We start from the raw sequence: 15,892 nt of genomic DNA, 5'->3' as shown, positions 1-15,892 counted from the left end.
GACAATATTGACCTCCCGGGGTTCAGCATATATTCTGGTTCAGTACCAGTCAGGTCCTGAGGGTGCTGGACTAGAGAGGTTCAACCTGTAATGAGCATGCAGAGGAGGGAAAAAATGGTTTCCAAATGGCCCTACTATTCACCCTTTTTAATATATCTTATTATTTTTGTCAATGACCAGCTTCTCTGATTCAAGACAAAAAGGTACCTGAGACAAATTTCCTCCCAGGAATGATTTAATTTAAATGGCTTTCGAGCAAGTAGATGATACAACTATTAGGAGAGCAAAATAACATTCCTTGTGAGTGGTAAACAAACATGAAAACGCTGATAATGATCAAAAACTCACGGACACTGCAGTTTTTTGCTTAGCTGAGCATATTTTAGCTGCCTTGCTAAATACCTGCTTTTCCTAACATAATAAAATAGCTTTCCCTCTCCCTCTAAAAAGCTGGTATCAATAAAAACACAACCCAGTGTGAACAAAAGCTAAATGACCTCATCCCATAAAATGCATCCATCTCCTCAACGTGCCTTGTTGCTTAATTATCTTTTCTTAGGTATTTACTAAAAGCCATTGTCATAATTTATAATTATAAGTTTTACTCTTCACACTGTAGCTTCAAGATAGTTGAAAATAAAAAAATAAAAGCCATTCTAAAATAAATGGATTTCAACCTTTTCAATGTAATAGGCCAGAGGTTCAATTGGAGTAAACTGGTGTAACTCCATGAGGTGTTGTCACTTCACTGGAGCTACAGTTACTTATACCCACTGAGCTTATTCATGTGCACCCTCTTTACATTATCTACTTTTGTTAGTCAAAGCATAACTGAGAAAACTGATTAAGTTAAAAAATGTGATAAGGGAAAGAAAAAAAGGGTTAGTTTTATGGCAATTTGCTGCAACAGCAAAATGTACATGGTGTGAAAAATAAACATAGTATTATCCCTTGTTTCCTAAAATATGGTGTGTGTGTGTATTTGTTATGAACTCAGATTCAGATGAATCTACGTATACACATTTTGTGAAAACAGAGATGTAGGTTTATGGTCTATAAAACTGCACCCAATGTGATACAAACTAGACGAATAATTAAAGAAGCAGAAAGGCTTTTTCCCTATAAATATGCCCAATCTTCTGATATGTCATTTTGTTTATTCATGCTTATAAGCAACATACAAACAGGGGGAGGATCCCTAAATGCAGGATTTTCAAATGTGGCTATTTAACCCTGTTTTGTGTTGCATTTTGAAATCCTTCAAGATGAAACACTTGGTAGCAAAATTCATAGACAAGCTATAAACAGAAGGAGGGTGCAGCTTTAAATAATTATGTCAACTAAATGACAACCGAGCTCTTTGCAGCAGCAGCGATGAATAATTACAAAGCTGGGACATAATTAAGCAATTTTGACTGTCGTATTCTTAAGCTGTCATTCAGATGAGAAGTGCTGTCATGCCCAGCCACACACTTCATGCCGGACAGGCCTCTTCCACTTTGATCTACACTTATGCCAGTGAAATGAGGTCACAGCCTAGTCATTAAATGAGGCTTCCTCATCTGGCTCAATGCCTCTCTATGTAAGCCAGGCTTACCAGATTTTTATTAAAATCAAGCATGATATAAAATTCAATATTTTGACAGAGGAAAATATAAACATCACAGAATAATGAAGTTTAACTCCCTTTCCATGGAAAGACGGAACCATGCCTCCCAAGGTGCAACTAATTGTAACGAATGCCTGCATCTCCCACTCAGAAAATCACATCACAAACAACTGCATTTTAAACAGCCAAGGATGAAATGAAGCAAATCCCAAAAAAGTGCAGTGTTTCGTTAAAATAAATAAATATATAAATAAAAAACCTGAGACATAAATGAAAGTATAGGAATTTATACAAAATCAAATATTTATGTCTTAGTGAAGACAGAGATTGCCAGATACTTCTGAATTTGTGTCAATAAAAGCAAACTGGATGAAGGTGTCCCAACATCATTACTTCTTGCATTGTTCTTGGGGAAGGGGGGTCATTCCACTCTACCAAATATTTTATAGAAGGCATAAAATGACACCTCACAGCCCCTTTTTTATTGTTTTCGTTTTCTGGATATTTATTTTTGTATTTTCTGATTAATATAATTAAAGAAACCTAACTACAAATTTGATTTTGTTACGAACAAGTCATAAGGAGCTTTGGGTTAGCTGTCAGCAAAAAACATCCAACTGTTAGGGTGGGTAAGCACTGCGATAAATTGCTAAGAGAGGCTGTAAAATATCCATTACTAAAGACTCTTAAGAAAATGTTAGACAAAGCATTCCAAGGGACTGGACTAGATAACCTCTCAAGGTCCCTTCCAGTGCTATGATTCAATACTCACCCCCATATGTATCCACTAGAATTAATTCCCTTTATCAAAAATCCTAGCTACCCAAACACACAGTATACATCCTATGTGACTGACAGCAGTTCCATTTATTTGAACACTCCATTATCCAAAACTTTCAGATATTTCCAAGTCATTCAAATGAACAGGACGTATTGTTTATATATCTATATATATATATCTATATATATATATATATATATATACACACACACACACACACACACACACACACACATATAATGGTTGCCACTAAAAAGCTTAATTTCTCAATGATTATGACACCACTGCTACATGATGCGGCAGTTATTTTCCATGCTAGCATATCCTTATTGTGGAGTGAGTGGGGGAAAAAAGCTCTTTTCAATGGTTTTCACTGTACATATGTAAGTAATTTATCTCTAAATATACAAACATATGCATCTATAAGCAATCCCACTCATGCAAAAGATGCATAGATATGTCTAAACATCCACAGGAAAAAAAACATGCACTCAGAGTAATCGTGTTTTTATATATTTAAACCCAATTACAGTTGCTTGTTTAAATTGACTCTTTGTGTAGTATATACTTTTGTATGATTAAAATAATTCTGTAACAAGCTCACAGGTATTTACTGGCACCATCAAAAAGCATCTACAAAGGTATTTTATCATATTAGACAACAGCACCTTTGTTACCAACTTTTTTTTTTTAAAAATTGACAAGTCCACAACAATAATAAATTTGAACCCTGCAACAAGAGAACCACTGAAATAAATGTATTGTTTTACATTTAGGACTTACAGGACAGTGAGTTGAATTAGCCGTACGCTGGATCAAGTTAGGAGCCTACCTGTGAGAAACACCTTATCCTTGGCAAGTGGTTTTAGAGCAAAAACAAGAAAGTACCATCCAATAAAGTAGGCACAAGTTTGAACAACAGGTACTTTCTCCTCCACGAGTCAAAATGCAAGAATTTAACTGTTTATAGCTTTAAAATAAAGTTTCACCAATAGAAGAGAAATAGAGTAGAGAAATAACTATAAAAAGCAAATGACAAACACCACGTAATGTACACATTTCAATTGTTCAATTTTGCAGAATTTAGGAAAGAATATACCATAAGGAAACCTTTCAGAAGAAATTAGATATAAATTATTTAATATATTACACACTAGCTGGGGCTACACTTGCCCCCAACTTCAAAGGGGGCATGTTAATTGTGAGGCATAAAGGCACTTCAGAATAGTGCAGGTACTTCCAAGTGCCCGCGGCTACACGCATGCTGGCACTTTGAAGTCTGACACTTCAAAATTGCTGTGTGGGAGAATTAGCCTAATGAAGTGGGGGCAAGTGTAGACAAGCCCACTGTATTACAAAAGCTGAAAAAAGACACTAGTAAAAAGGTACTATTAAAAATATTTCAAATAAATGCCTGAATAATAAGAACTGTTAACATTTTAGTAGTAAGCAAATGAATCAACCTGAACTCATTTGCTATCTCCTGCAATTGTATTCGCGACAGCAAATTTATCTAGTAATACTTATGCCATCAAGCACAGTGTAGTTCCATTGCTGCTGCACTATTATTCAGTATTATTGGAAACCTGCACTAAATTATTGATGATGTATTGTCAAGAAGAAAACAGTACACAGAAGCCTACCAGATTAAAAAACTTGAAAAGAGTTTTAGATTGCTAATCATTTCAAGAGATATTTGTACGGCTACAAATATACTGCAGCACTACAGGTTGTGTTACCCTGTACTGATCATTGATGAAAGGCAAACTAGAAAATTTACATGTGTATTCTGTTTGAGTCAGAGACCTGTAATTTGCTCACATGTTGAGGCAACTGGTGTCAGAAAGCTTCAATCTAAATTATAGATAAGAGAATCCCTCTCTCCAACATCATCACATCTTGTTAATATAACACCACATTAAATTACATTGTATTAACTAAAGATTGATAAATATGGCTGCACTTACACTAAAGAGTTTTGTCAACAAAACTGGTGTCCTTTTGACAGTAAATTGACAGAATGCAGCCCTTTTTGTCGACAGCCTTCTGCCACTCCCCCATGAGGCAGAACACCTCTTCAATACGCTTGGCAGTCTGGGCGTAATCTGTTGACAGAAGATCTGCTGGAAGATATCTTCCAAAAGAAACTTCTGTCAACAGATTGCTCTAGTGTAGACATAGCACTGAGGTGTAAGCTCGAAGAGTGACATCTGTGTATAACCTGCACAGCAGGAGACAAAGTGTCAGAAATGTTCTTTCTTCTCTAGCAACATATAACAAAGCTGTAATAGATCTTTAGAAAGAGCAAAAATGTGTATGTTTGATAGCTGACATTCAAGCCATGATTTCAACTATGATGCAATAATTACAGATTATTAGTCAGTTTTAACAAGAAAACTGTGATCTTGGAAAATATAGATTAAGGTGCGTTTTATTTTTGTTTTGTTTTTTGTTCAATGCCTGACCCAGTAAGCAGTACTGTGACCCACAAGGTTCATTGATTAGACGCAGCTTTAACCAACCTTTCAGAATATGTTTTAAATGCTTTGTTACTTTTTGCTGATTTGCAAAGTGGTAGGTAAGTGGGATCAATGAATGTTTTCATCTCCATTTAGTCTCCTACCTTAGCATCCTTGGGCTTTACCACTTTCATGAAGGCACCTCGTAACAAGGCTTCCTCACGTTCCCATTTGGTTACTTTCCGAGTGTCAAGAAATTTCAGGTTGGTCAATTTGTGCAGAACAAAATACCTAAAAGAAAGAACAAAAAAAAAAATGGGTTGAAATCCATAGTGATATACAAATCCTTTGTCACAAATTATGATAATATAGAAACGAAATGACTTGACCCACTTCCTACGTTCTAGCCTACTCTTCCATATGTCAAAAAATGATCATAGTTTCCCTTTGTGAATGCAATACTGAGAGGATCAGGTTGTAGGTGCATACCCCAATAAAGCAATTCTGTGATGTACAGCACACCCATGAATCGGCTAAATTGGAAAATGAAGCTTTCTGAGAACATAAATCAGATGATGATGAGCACTGTTTTCATTTCTTTAAAAAAAATTAAGTATAAAGTTTAGGGAAGAAGTTACACTGGAAAAAAATCATGTCCAACTGCTGTGTAAGTCTGTAATGTGTAGCTTTTTAGTCACACTCACCATTGAGCTTTTACTGGCTTCTGCTACAATACAACAATCATCTCATCATTTGCAACATCAGAGTTTTGATCTAGCTTTCTACCACACCCCTAGAATAGCATGGCCCATGTGTCTTTTGTGTGTGGCCCGCAAGACATTTAGTTTGCCATTGCCCATGCACCGGGTTGCCAGATTCTGCTGGTTTCCATCCACGTAGTTTTCTTCCAAATGTTATTACTAAAGTGATGTGCATGTAAAGCAAGGGCATCTGAAGTGAGATGCATGTTGATTGCACACAACTCTGTTTAGAGATGTGTGCTCCCTCTGCACCCAATTAAAGCGTGCTGTGGCTCATTTGGCACACCCCAGCCATTCTAGTACGCAAACGAGGTTAGCCTATGTCTAGATTACAGGGATTTGTCAACAGAAGTTTTTGTTGGAAGATATCTTCTGACACAACTTCTGTTGACAGATTGCGGGCAAACTGTCAAGCACATCACAAAAGCTATCTGCTCTGTCGACAGAGCATGGCTGGACTGCCTGGCCGCTCTATCAGCAAAACGACCAACTGGAAGCACAGCAGACGGCTGCCTGGTGACCTGGAAGCCCTGTCTGTCGACAGAAGGTCCTCCCAGAATGTTCAGTCTGGCTTTCTGTTGACAGATATCTGTCAATAGAAACTTTGTTCCTTATGTGGAGCAGGATACAGCTGTCAACAAAAGTGCTGCATTCTGTCAACTTATGGTCAACAGAATGCTTTGGGAATCTGGACGCTCTGCAGGTTTTGTCAGAAAAACAGCCGTTTTGCGAACGAAAGCCTCTTGTATAGACTTAGCCTAAGAAACACCACATTATCCCAAGAGACCATCTTGGCTATGGCCGTCTTATGGCCCACTGAGATGAAGGAGGGCCACACATGTGGCCCACACACTAGCCTAAATCGTCAATTGCTTTGCTAGAAAGTCAGCCGCATTAAAGATAATATTCCAAGGTACACAGTGATATATGCTGCGTATCAAAGGGTACATAACAGTCTTAATAAAAATAAATCTTTATCTGGAGATAATACTGATCAATATAATTTGGATCTAGCTTCAAGACTGGACTTTTGATCTAGTTGTAGTTTGGAGGTTTTGGTTCCAGTTTTGTCTTTTTACAGGTATGGGTCCCATTCATGACATTGGATCCTGGCTCAAGTTTAGATTCCAAAGCACACACATACCCTTACAGACACACAAATTTTAGGCAGATGTTCAGATTCTAAGTTCCTGTTCAGTTCCATTGCTAGATCTCTGTAACTGCATGCGTTGGTCAAATGAAAAAGCTTCCTTATCTTGAAAATACTGTTGGCTTCTACAGAAGTTAGAAACCATGGCAGGAATCAAAACCAGATCTGAACACACAACCATGGAAGGTGACCATATCTAACTACATCATGTACCCACTATTTACATTCAGTCAAGCAGATGTGAAACAGGCTTTACAAAGAGTGGAAGTGCCAGGATCTTTCCTGGCAGGAACTGGAAAGGTGATTGATAATATTTCCCATACCTAGCTGCCCCCCATGAACACCCAGTCAGTCAGTCAGTCAAACTAGCAATCATCTTGGCTCCCTCTGGCATTTGAAAGGACGCACGTATCTAGAAATCATGGCCCTGAATCTTGCACAATAAATTTGACAATATCTTAAAAGAGGAAATACAGCTTTGTTATTTTAAACAGTTAGCATGAAGTATTCCTCAGTCCTGGAACCTCCTTCACTGGAGGCTTCAAAAAGACACTTACTAGCCATCTGTCTTGGACAGCTTAGATTCAACAAATCTTGCATTTTTGCAGGGGAGTGGACTAAATGACCCTTGAAGTCCCTTCTAGGATTCTAAGATTAAATCAAAGGGATTTCAGATTTGTCTCATGTTGAGAGCTCAACAAAGTTAATGCACATCACATTAATGTTTTTATTAATTATTTAACCTTTCTGCATCCACACAAAATAAAACGCTACAAAGCAGCCTTTCAGCTATATATACCTTTCCTCTGAGGCAATGGCCTTGTAAATTTTTAAACAAGTGAACTGAAGATGTTTGCTGACACACATTAAGATGTTCTACAATTCTAATACGAATCAGTCTATGCCATTCAGTGAAATAATAATAGCAATGATAACAATAAACTCAGATGAGAAGTAATTTTGCTAAGCAGAACATGTCCCAAGACGCACAATTTGTTTGGTTTAGCTAGATGTTGTTTAGTTGCTATACTCTCAGATGTCCCTCAACTTTCCTGGCTGCCCTTCCAGTCCTTTCTGACATTCTGCTGCGCCTTATCTTTTCCTGGAAGAGAATACATCCATCTTGTGTTACAGGCGGAAAAGCTCTGATGACAACAGACTCTTTCAAAAGACGACACGTACAGAAGGAAATAATATGTCAAGAGTGAAGCTCCAAAAGAGCAAAGACACCCACTAAGTGTAGGGTGAGAAAAGATGAATATTCAGGTGAAGAAAACATCAGTATTAGAAATTCAGCAAATGTTTAATGATGGAATGAAAGATGCCATCCAAAGGCAGGCAGCAACAAAACTGACAACAGAAGAAGACAGCCCTGTCATTTTTGCTGACTTTGGATTACAGCCCTAAAACTTCAGTCTCTGTCATTTCAAGAAAGCTTAAACTTGTAAAAAAAATTGTTTCTCTGGGAGGTTTTTGTTTTTCCCCCTCCCTTTTTCTCACTTTTTTTTTTTAATTCCAGAATTAAGGCCTTATCTTTTTTTAAAAAAAAAAGCAAAAATAAACAGCCAATTGTGTCACAGGACAGAAGTATTTTCTGGATTCCTGGAGGGGCAGATGTTCTGCGGGGGGTGATAAAAGACAAAGGCAATCCAATCTGTAACACTTTTTAAAGCTATCATTAGGAGTAAAGTATCCCACTAATGATGCAGTTTTAAAAGAGCCAAAATTAAATTCCACCCAAATTTTACGGAGATAATTACACTGGTTTTTAATAAAACAATTGTTTAAGACCAGTATATGACTTCCAGGGGATACATCTTTCAGTAAGCAATATACTTCATTTGAAGATGCAACTTCAGCCTAAATGTAACACCAATTTGCCATAAAAATTCTACAGAAGATTACTAAAGCCAGGGCATGAACACTACAATATCAATTCAACCCTTGTAAATTTTATCCAGGGTTATTTGTTGCACAAAATCTTCTTACCATGATGTATGACTTAGTTACTAAGGTTATCACAGAAGTATCCTAAAGTTGCATAGTACATAAAACATTTCAGTTAACAATGCAGGGAGGTTAACTCCCACAGATAACCTACTATCAGAAGGTTAGCCCAGATGACATGCCTCTGTCAGCTTCCAGGAGCTATTGATGGTTCAATCAGTTTGTTTTGAAGGTAAAGTACAACAAAAGGGCACTAAACTTATTCAAACTGTCAGCAGGGACTATCTGGAATGTTGCTTGCAGGTAAGTAATTTTGGGTGTTTTAAGACTATTATCAAACACCAATGGCTGCAGAAAAAGACAGCTACTAATAACACAGAGTGCAGCTATCATAAAACACTTTATGGTAGGCACTGGGATCTATAAATTGCATGACACATTGCAACTGCTTTAGACTTACACAATTGCCAGTTAAGAGAACACTATTGAATGAAAAAGAAATCCATCTAAATTTCACATTCTAAGGTTAGAATGTTTTGTTTCAGCTTGGTTGGGTTTTTGTGACTATTTTGAAATTCAGCACTGATGCAAGGGCCCTGACACAGCTGTTGTGGGGCTCACCATCTTTGCGGCAGGGTGAAAGAACATCATCATCTGTCTGGATGAGGAAACTGGTGAGCTCGAGAGAGTGGGATACTAGGAAAGCATGTACAAAAACAATTTGTGTGTGTGAGCCTCTCTTCCAGTCCACAATGGACAAAGGAAACTGGCTATACAAGGAAACCACGCCATAATCTTGTCCAAACCCCCGCTCCCCCCACCCCTGCAAACACCAACAAATGTGTTAGGAAAATAAATTAAAGGTAACCCCATAAAAGAGAGGAGGTTAGATCACTTGTAAAAAAGAAATGGCATGAAATACTGCGCTTGTTATCTCATCTTTAAATAAGTGGAAATGACAATAGGGATTAACAATTTGTTTACCAATTTCAAGAGTGTTCCCTGCAATTAGGACAATTTGAACAATTTTTACACAGACATGTCAAGACACTGACAGGACATTTTCAAAGGGATGCACAGGCAGGTTGGTGATTCAGTTATACCACTTCACCACCCTGTTCATGAAAGTTGGGGAAGAGAATCCCCATAAAATACTTGAGAAAGATGTCAATGGAGCCAGACTGAGGAAGATTTGAGCTCTAATACTAAATCAAGAGACAGAATTTTATGTGAATAATATACAAACATTGAATAAACACACATTATCTCCAATACTGACTTGCTCTGCAGCCTTGATAAGTGAGAGACAGGAGTTCTGGAACAATTTGTATAACAAGGGTACTGACAGCAATCAACCAAACTGGAAACCTCATGTATGAGGGAAACAATTTTGAGCCCAGGTTTGAGGCAGCTTCCTGCCAGCCATTGCTCCAGCAACCATGGTAAAAAGGCTTTCTTTATCAGATTCCTCATTTGTAAAATAGAGGTAACACTTAGCTACCCTGCAGTGGTATTGTGGATACTAGTTAATGTTTATAAAGTGATCTTTCACTCTTAATACATTATAGGAGAGGTGGATACACAGATTACAAAACAGAAGGAAAAAACTGTACCTCTGAGCTTGTACCTCTGAACTTGCATGCCTACCGCTAGTTGAGAAACGTGGTCCTAAGGCAATCTGAGGTTTTAAAATAACTGCCATCCAACATTTCCAGATTACTGTATCCCTTTGAGGAGTCAAATTTGTTTTGCATGATGCCAAGTTACACCTGACTTAAAAACTACTTACTTACAAAATAATGCAAAAATAAATATCACAGAAGAGTACTACTGAAAACTTGCCAACTTTCCTCCATCTTACCAAAATAAATGAAGTTGCACAGAACTATTGTACTGACATTTCAGCATAAAGCATATGAAGCAGTAGAAACAAGTCATTGTCTGAATGAACTTTTAGCTTGTACTGACTTTACTAGTGGTTTTTACATAGCCTGTTGTAAAACTAGGCAAATATCTAGATGAGTTGGTATACCCCCTTGAAGACTGGGCTAGATTATCAGCTGAGGTTTGGCTCTTTGGCCTCTATTTTGGTTCTCATGTGGGACTTGTGGTGTTTATTTAATACTGGACAAACAGGCTACAGCCACACAGCAAAGTTTTTTCAAGATAACAGCTGTTATTTCAAAATAACTTTGTCTACGCTATCCAAACGCTCTTTCCAAATAAATTTGAAATAGCAGATGCGTTATTTCAAATATCAGTAAATCTCATTGCAGGAGGAACAGCATCTGTTTAAATAGATGCCATTAAGATGCGGAATAGAGCTTATTTCGCTATTTCAAAATGGATTTTTGTGTGTAGCAGCCCTATTTCAAAATAGCTATTTTGGAATAGCTAATTTCAAAATAAGGCTGCTGCGTAGACATAGCCACACACTTTACTGTAATTCTCTCTCATCAGACACTATTTAAGTACCAAGGCCCTGGATGAAATCTAAAATACCATAAATACTAAGATGAGTAGTATTATCCTACGCATGTTTGCACCTGTGAGTTAATAGCTCATTAGCCTTGAGAAACAAGGTTTCCCTTCTTTCTCAACTTCTGAAATACAGAGTTAATGTGAAATGTGAAGTTAATATTAGTTATAAATTAAAATAAGCAAAAAAATGAAAACAAAAAGGTAGTCTGCTCTCAGTAGGGTTCACAAGAAGGCTAAGAATCTCACACGAGGAGCTGAAATTTTGCACAACCATATGCACAGATTTTGAGCTGCTGATTTAGCTCAACAAGCTAATCTATACAAAACGTATGAACTTCCTCTCTTATGGCTGTATCTTAAGAGGACTCTATAACATTATCACCATTTGCTCCTCTCTGCCAGAGATAGCCTATTGTACTTTTAAAGCTAATTTAAAATAAACTCAGGCATTTATTTCCACTTGCCTTTGTTTCCATGTCAACAGCACTATTAATGAATGCATCGTTCCAGGAAATGTCAATAAGGAGCAAAGAAGAATGAACAGGCACTAAAAACTTCACACAGGGCACACACCCCTCACAATTATCTCACTTTAATGAAAATAGGTGAGGTCACTTACAGCATTAACAAATGCTTGGTAACACATTTTGACCCAGATGATTCTTCACAGTTCAATAACAACATGTTTGAAGTTTTCACTGCAAACAATACACCCACAGGAGAGACCAAGTGTGGGTACAAGCAAAGCAACCAGCAATTATTGTGTTGACTTCTGTTACTTTGATCTCTGGGTCCTGACCTTTGCTTTCTTGCAATCTTCAAAGTAGAGATTGTAGATGAGGTTATTTAGAATGCACACTGGTTTTCAAGACACTTTTTTCTGTTTCCTCTTTGGCCTGGAATGTTTTTTGGCTTTTCTCCCACTGCTACATTTTAATACACTGGCCTTAACTCCCAGTTATCCCACAAATACCTATGGGCCCTTTTTTTTTTTTTTTTTTTTAATCTCCTCAAAGCATTAGGGAAACTATTTCATGAAACAAATTCATGCAAAAATCTAACATTGGCAGCTATTTTAAACTACACCATTTTATTAAAAAAGGAAATTGTTCAGTGTCTTCTTTACTTAATTACTAACCTAAATTATTATTTAAAATGTATATATAATACTATTCACAAAAACAAAAAACTGATACAGCATTTTCAATAGTGCTGGTAGAGAAATAGAGAAAAAATTCACGCAAATTGCAAACATTTTTAAACACATTCAACATGGAGGATTAGAGGATCAGGGCCTTTCTGAAAGAATAATTTCATATGTAAATACGTAAAATTAAGAACAACATCCTATATGTATTTAAATACATTATGAATTTAAAAATTACATGAAAATTCATTTTTGAATTACTAACGGAACTTTAGAAATAACTAAAAAGCTGGAAAATCTGTTTGAACAAAACTAGTTGAGAAAAGTTTGATTTCTAGTCACTTGTTTTCTGGTTCTCAGGCATCTGTAGGCTGCAATAACGTTCAGACTGCAAAGAGCAAGAGGTCTGATTTCCACACAAAAGTTTCTGTTGGGTGGGTGGGTGTGTAGGGGGATTTTATAAAATTATCAAACTTTTTTTTTCTTTTTTGAAAAATATTAGGGCCCAACTGTACAAGTTGCTTATTCTATGAAACTAAATACCCTGAATTCTAAATGATTGGAATGGAGGTGAGTATGCTATGCAACTTGCAAGCTATCTATCTATTTATTACCTAACTAGAGCACTTTAATCAACACTCAGAAATCCTCATCTATGCAGATACCTAGTCAATATTCTTCCTACAGGAGTAACTACAATAAGCATACATACGAAGACCTTCTGATTATAATATTGAATGACGATCTACGGATATGTCTACACCACAGTTTAAAAACCTCTGGCTGTGCCACACCAGCTGGGGTAGGATCAAGCTAGTGGGCTGTTTAACTGTGGTGGTGTTTAAGTGTTTAGCACCATGGATATTCAGACTCAGGCTGGAGCCCAAACCTCTACACTGCAATTAAACAACCCCTCAGTCCAAGTTTGAAACAGGCAACACAAGACAGCCACAGTGCCTAAGTGCTATGTAAACATCCATTAGACAGGCTTGTCTACATGGTACCGCAGTTGGGACTAAGGTGATGTGAACTGTGGAACAGTCTATAACAGGGGTCAGCAACCTTTCCAAGGCAGCATACTGAAATTTGACCTTTTGACCTCTATATACAGTCCGAGCGCTGGTGATGCTTTTTAAAGTCACTGATAGTGCTACTTACAACAGCTTCATTAATAAATAAATTAAGATGCAGAGCTTTACCATTTCGGTGGTGATTGGTAGGATTAGCTGGTATTTTGTTAATCCACATGTGGCGTGGCTTTGAGCAAACTCCCCGCTGCACGGGAAGGAGGAGTAGGGCTGAGCTCCTGCCTCATGTGGATGTACATTGGGCTCACATGCCGCTCTTGGCACATGTGCCGGGGTTGCTGACCGCATGTCTAATATGTTGTACTCTGTGTAAACTTTGCTGTTGTGCACTAAAAGGTCGCTAGTTTACACCATTTCAAGCAAGACTACATTAACATGAACTAAATACTTCTTAGTTCTCACCAGCCGGCTTTACATGGGGCAGTTACCGCGTGACACTTTAGAGCACTCTCACCTACTACCTCTGCAGGTCCAAATTACAGCATCACACAGACAAGCATAGCTTGAGATATAATGAAAGCTTCGAGGAAAGTACCAGGAAGTCTGCTTTTCAGCTGCAGCACTATAGGTTGTTTAATGAGTAGGCTATTCACATTAAAACAGGTTAATTAAAACTGTTTTTATGGAAGCAACAGTGCCAAAAATTCTGAAGGTGGGGTGGGGGTAGGGGGACGAAGCATCATATGCTGCAGTTTTCAACAGACAGATCAATCCAGTCACTTCACAATTCTGACACAGTGGTTTGCCACAGTGTGACCTAAACCTGCCTTGACTTCCTAGAAATCAACATTTTGCACTGCAATGAAACAACAGACATGCTTGTTTTGATGTATGGCTGGGTGACACATTATAAATATTACATCACATAACAACAGAGATTGTCAATCAATATTTCCCCCCCCCCAGACAGCACTAAATGGACCATGGGTCCTTGCCTCTGAACGGCTCCTTTAAAGTACTACTTTTGCTTAAATGATTAATAGGAGACATATTGTCAGAAAGTGTACTTACAGTGAAAAACAGTAAACTGTAGAAATATCATTCATTTTTAAGCAATTCTCTAGTGACAACGTCACATAAATTTACATAGAAACAGCACTATTGGGCTTTTTGTAAGCCAGGTATTAGGCATACCTTCCACTTCAGGGTGAAAGTAATGGGAAAATATTTTATGAAATCTAGGGCATGTTACTTAGCCACAACTAGGCTCAATACAGCCACAACTAGGCTCAATTCAAAAGCAGGACTGAGAGATGTTAATGTCTTTAGGCAAAAGACACACTAGAAACTGTTCTAGAATACTGGAAATAGAGCGTTCATACCCAACAGAGCCATGTTGCTGCCAAAAAATTTCAGCCAGCTATGGGATTAGCAATAAGCCACTGCTTCAGATCCAACTCCTTTCAGGTCTCCTGTCCTTTCTACTGTAACTTATACCTCCTATACATGATTTTTATTTGTGTAAAGATATAATCAGTACTTCATTTTATAACTGAACATCTTAGAATCTAATATACTAAAGAAAAAAGCTCAGTTTCTCACTTGGGTACATGGACCATGTTTTTTGGCTCTTGTTCAACTCAGAGAGGGCCATTTTCAGTCGGCTAATGTGGAAAATGCCAGTGCCCTGGGTCTGTCTTCCTGTATCACATTTGACTGGGGCAAAGGAATGCAGCTGACATCAAACAGAATTTTATTATACCAGCCTCTCACTGCCAGAGGGCAGCAGCTATGAAGAATGATGTCACTTCAGCAGGCATCCCACAGAGTCTTGGATCTATAGTCAATCACCCTGATCACCAATGACAATTTATCTTTATATTAGGGTTTGTTCTTCAAAAACAAATTTATTTGCATATAGCTAATTCCTTGCTACATTTCTGAATGGCTAAACTCAAGAGGAGGCACTTTATCAGGCTTCCTCTTCCAAGTGGTTCCATGTTAATCGCCAAACTACCTTTTATCTAACTCTGCTCACAAACACACTTAAATGTCACACAGCAAGATTCTGGGTTTTCAGTCTCATGGGTTGACATAACATACAGAGTGCTCTGTCTTTTGAGCAGAGAAATGGGGAATCTAAAGAAGTGTCTTTTTGGTATTCTTAATTGATTTCTTTTCAAGTGTGTTGAAAGAAGCAAGACTCCATTATTCCTTTGCAGGAAAAGAAGAATATAGAGCTCACCATAATCTAAGGATTTTAACAGCCACATTCTGCCATGCTTTCTCTGGGCTGGTTGGAAGAAAGCATTTAAGCTCACACTAGGGTCATCTCTGTTCAAGAAAGCACTTAACATGCTTCACTTAAAGCATGTGTCTAACTGCTTTGACTTCAATGGGATTTAATAAGCACATGCTTATGTTCTTTCCTGAACATGATCCCACTTCTGTAATTCCACTGAAATCAACAGTATTTTTCAATTACTAATGCACTCCACATAGTAGAATCTGATCCAAAAGGAGTAATCT

General features: G+C 37.6%; 1 protein-coding gene across 1 annotated transcript in view; it reads right to left on the bottom strand.

Moving 5' to 3' along the window:
* Positions 1-15,892, bottom strand: part of LRMDA (leucine rich melanocyte differentiation associated) — a 906,832-nt gene that overhangs the window by 364,992 nt on the left and 525,948 nt on the right. The window contains exon 5 of the mRNA XM_075000035.1: positions 5,014-5,140. Coding sequence (XP_074856136.1) covers positions 5,014-5,140 — 127 coding nt within the window. The remainder of the gene's footprint in view (positions 1-5,013; positions 5,141-15,892) is intronic.

The sequence above is a fragment of the Carettochelys insculpta genome, chromosome 7, assembly GCF_033958435.1.
Source record: "Carettochelys insculpta isolate YL-2023 chromosome 7, ASM3395843v1, whole genome shotgun sequence".
Taxonomy (NCBI): Eukaryota; Metazoa; Chordata; order Testudines; family Carettochelyidae; genus Carettochelys; species Carettochelys insculpta.
The sequence above is the reverse complement of the archived record's forward strand: the minus strand, read 5'-3'. Positions and strand labels throughout refer to the sequence as shown.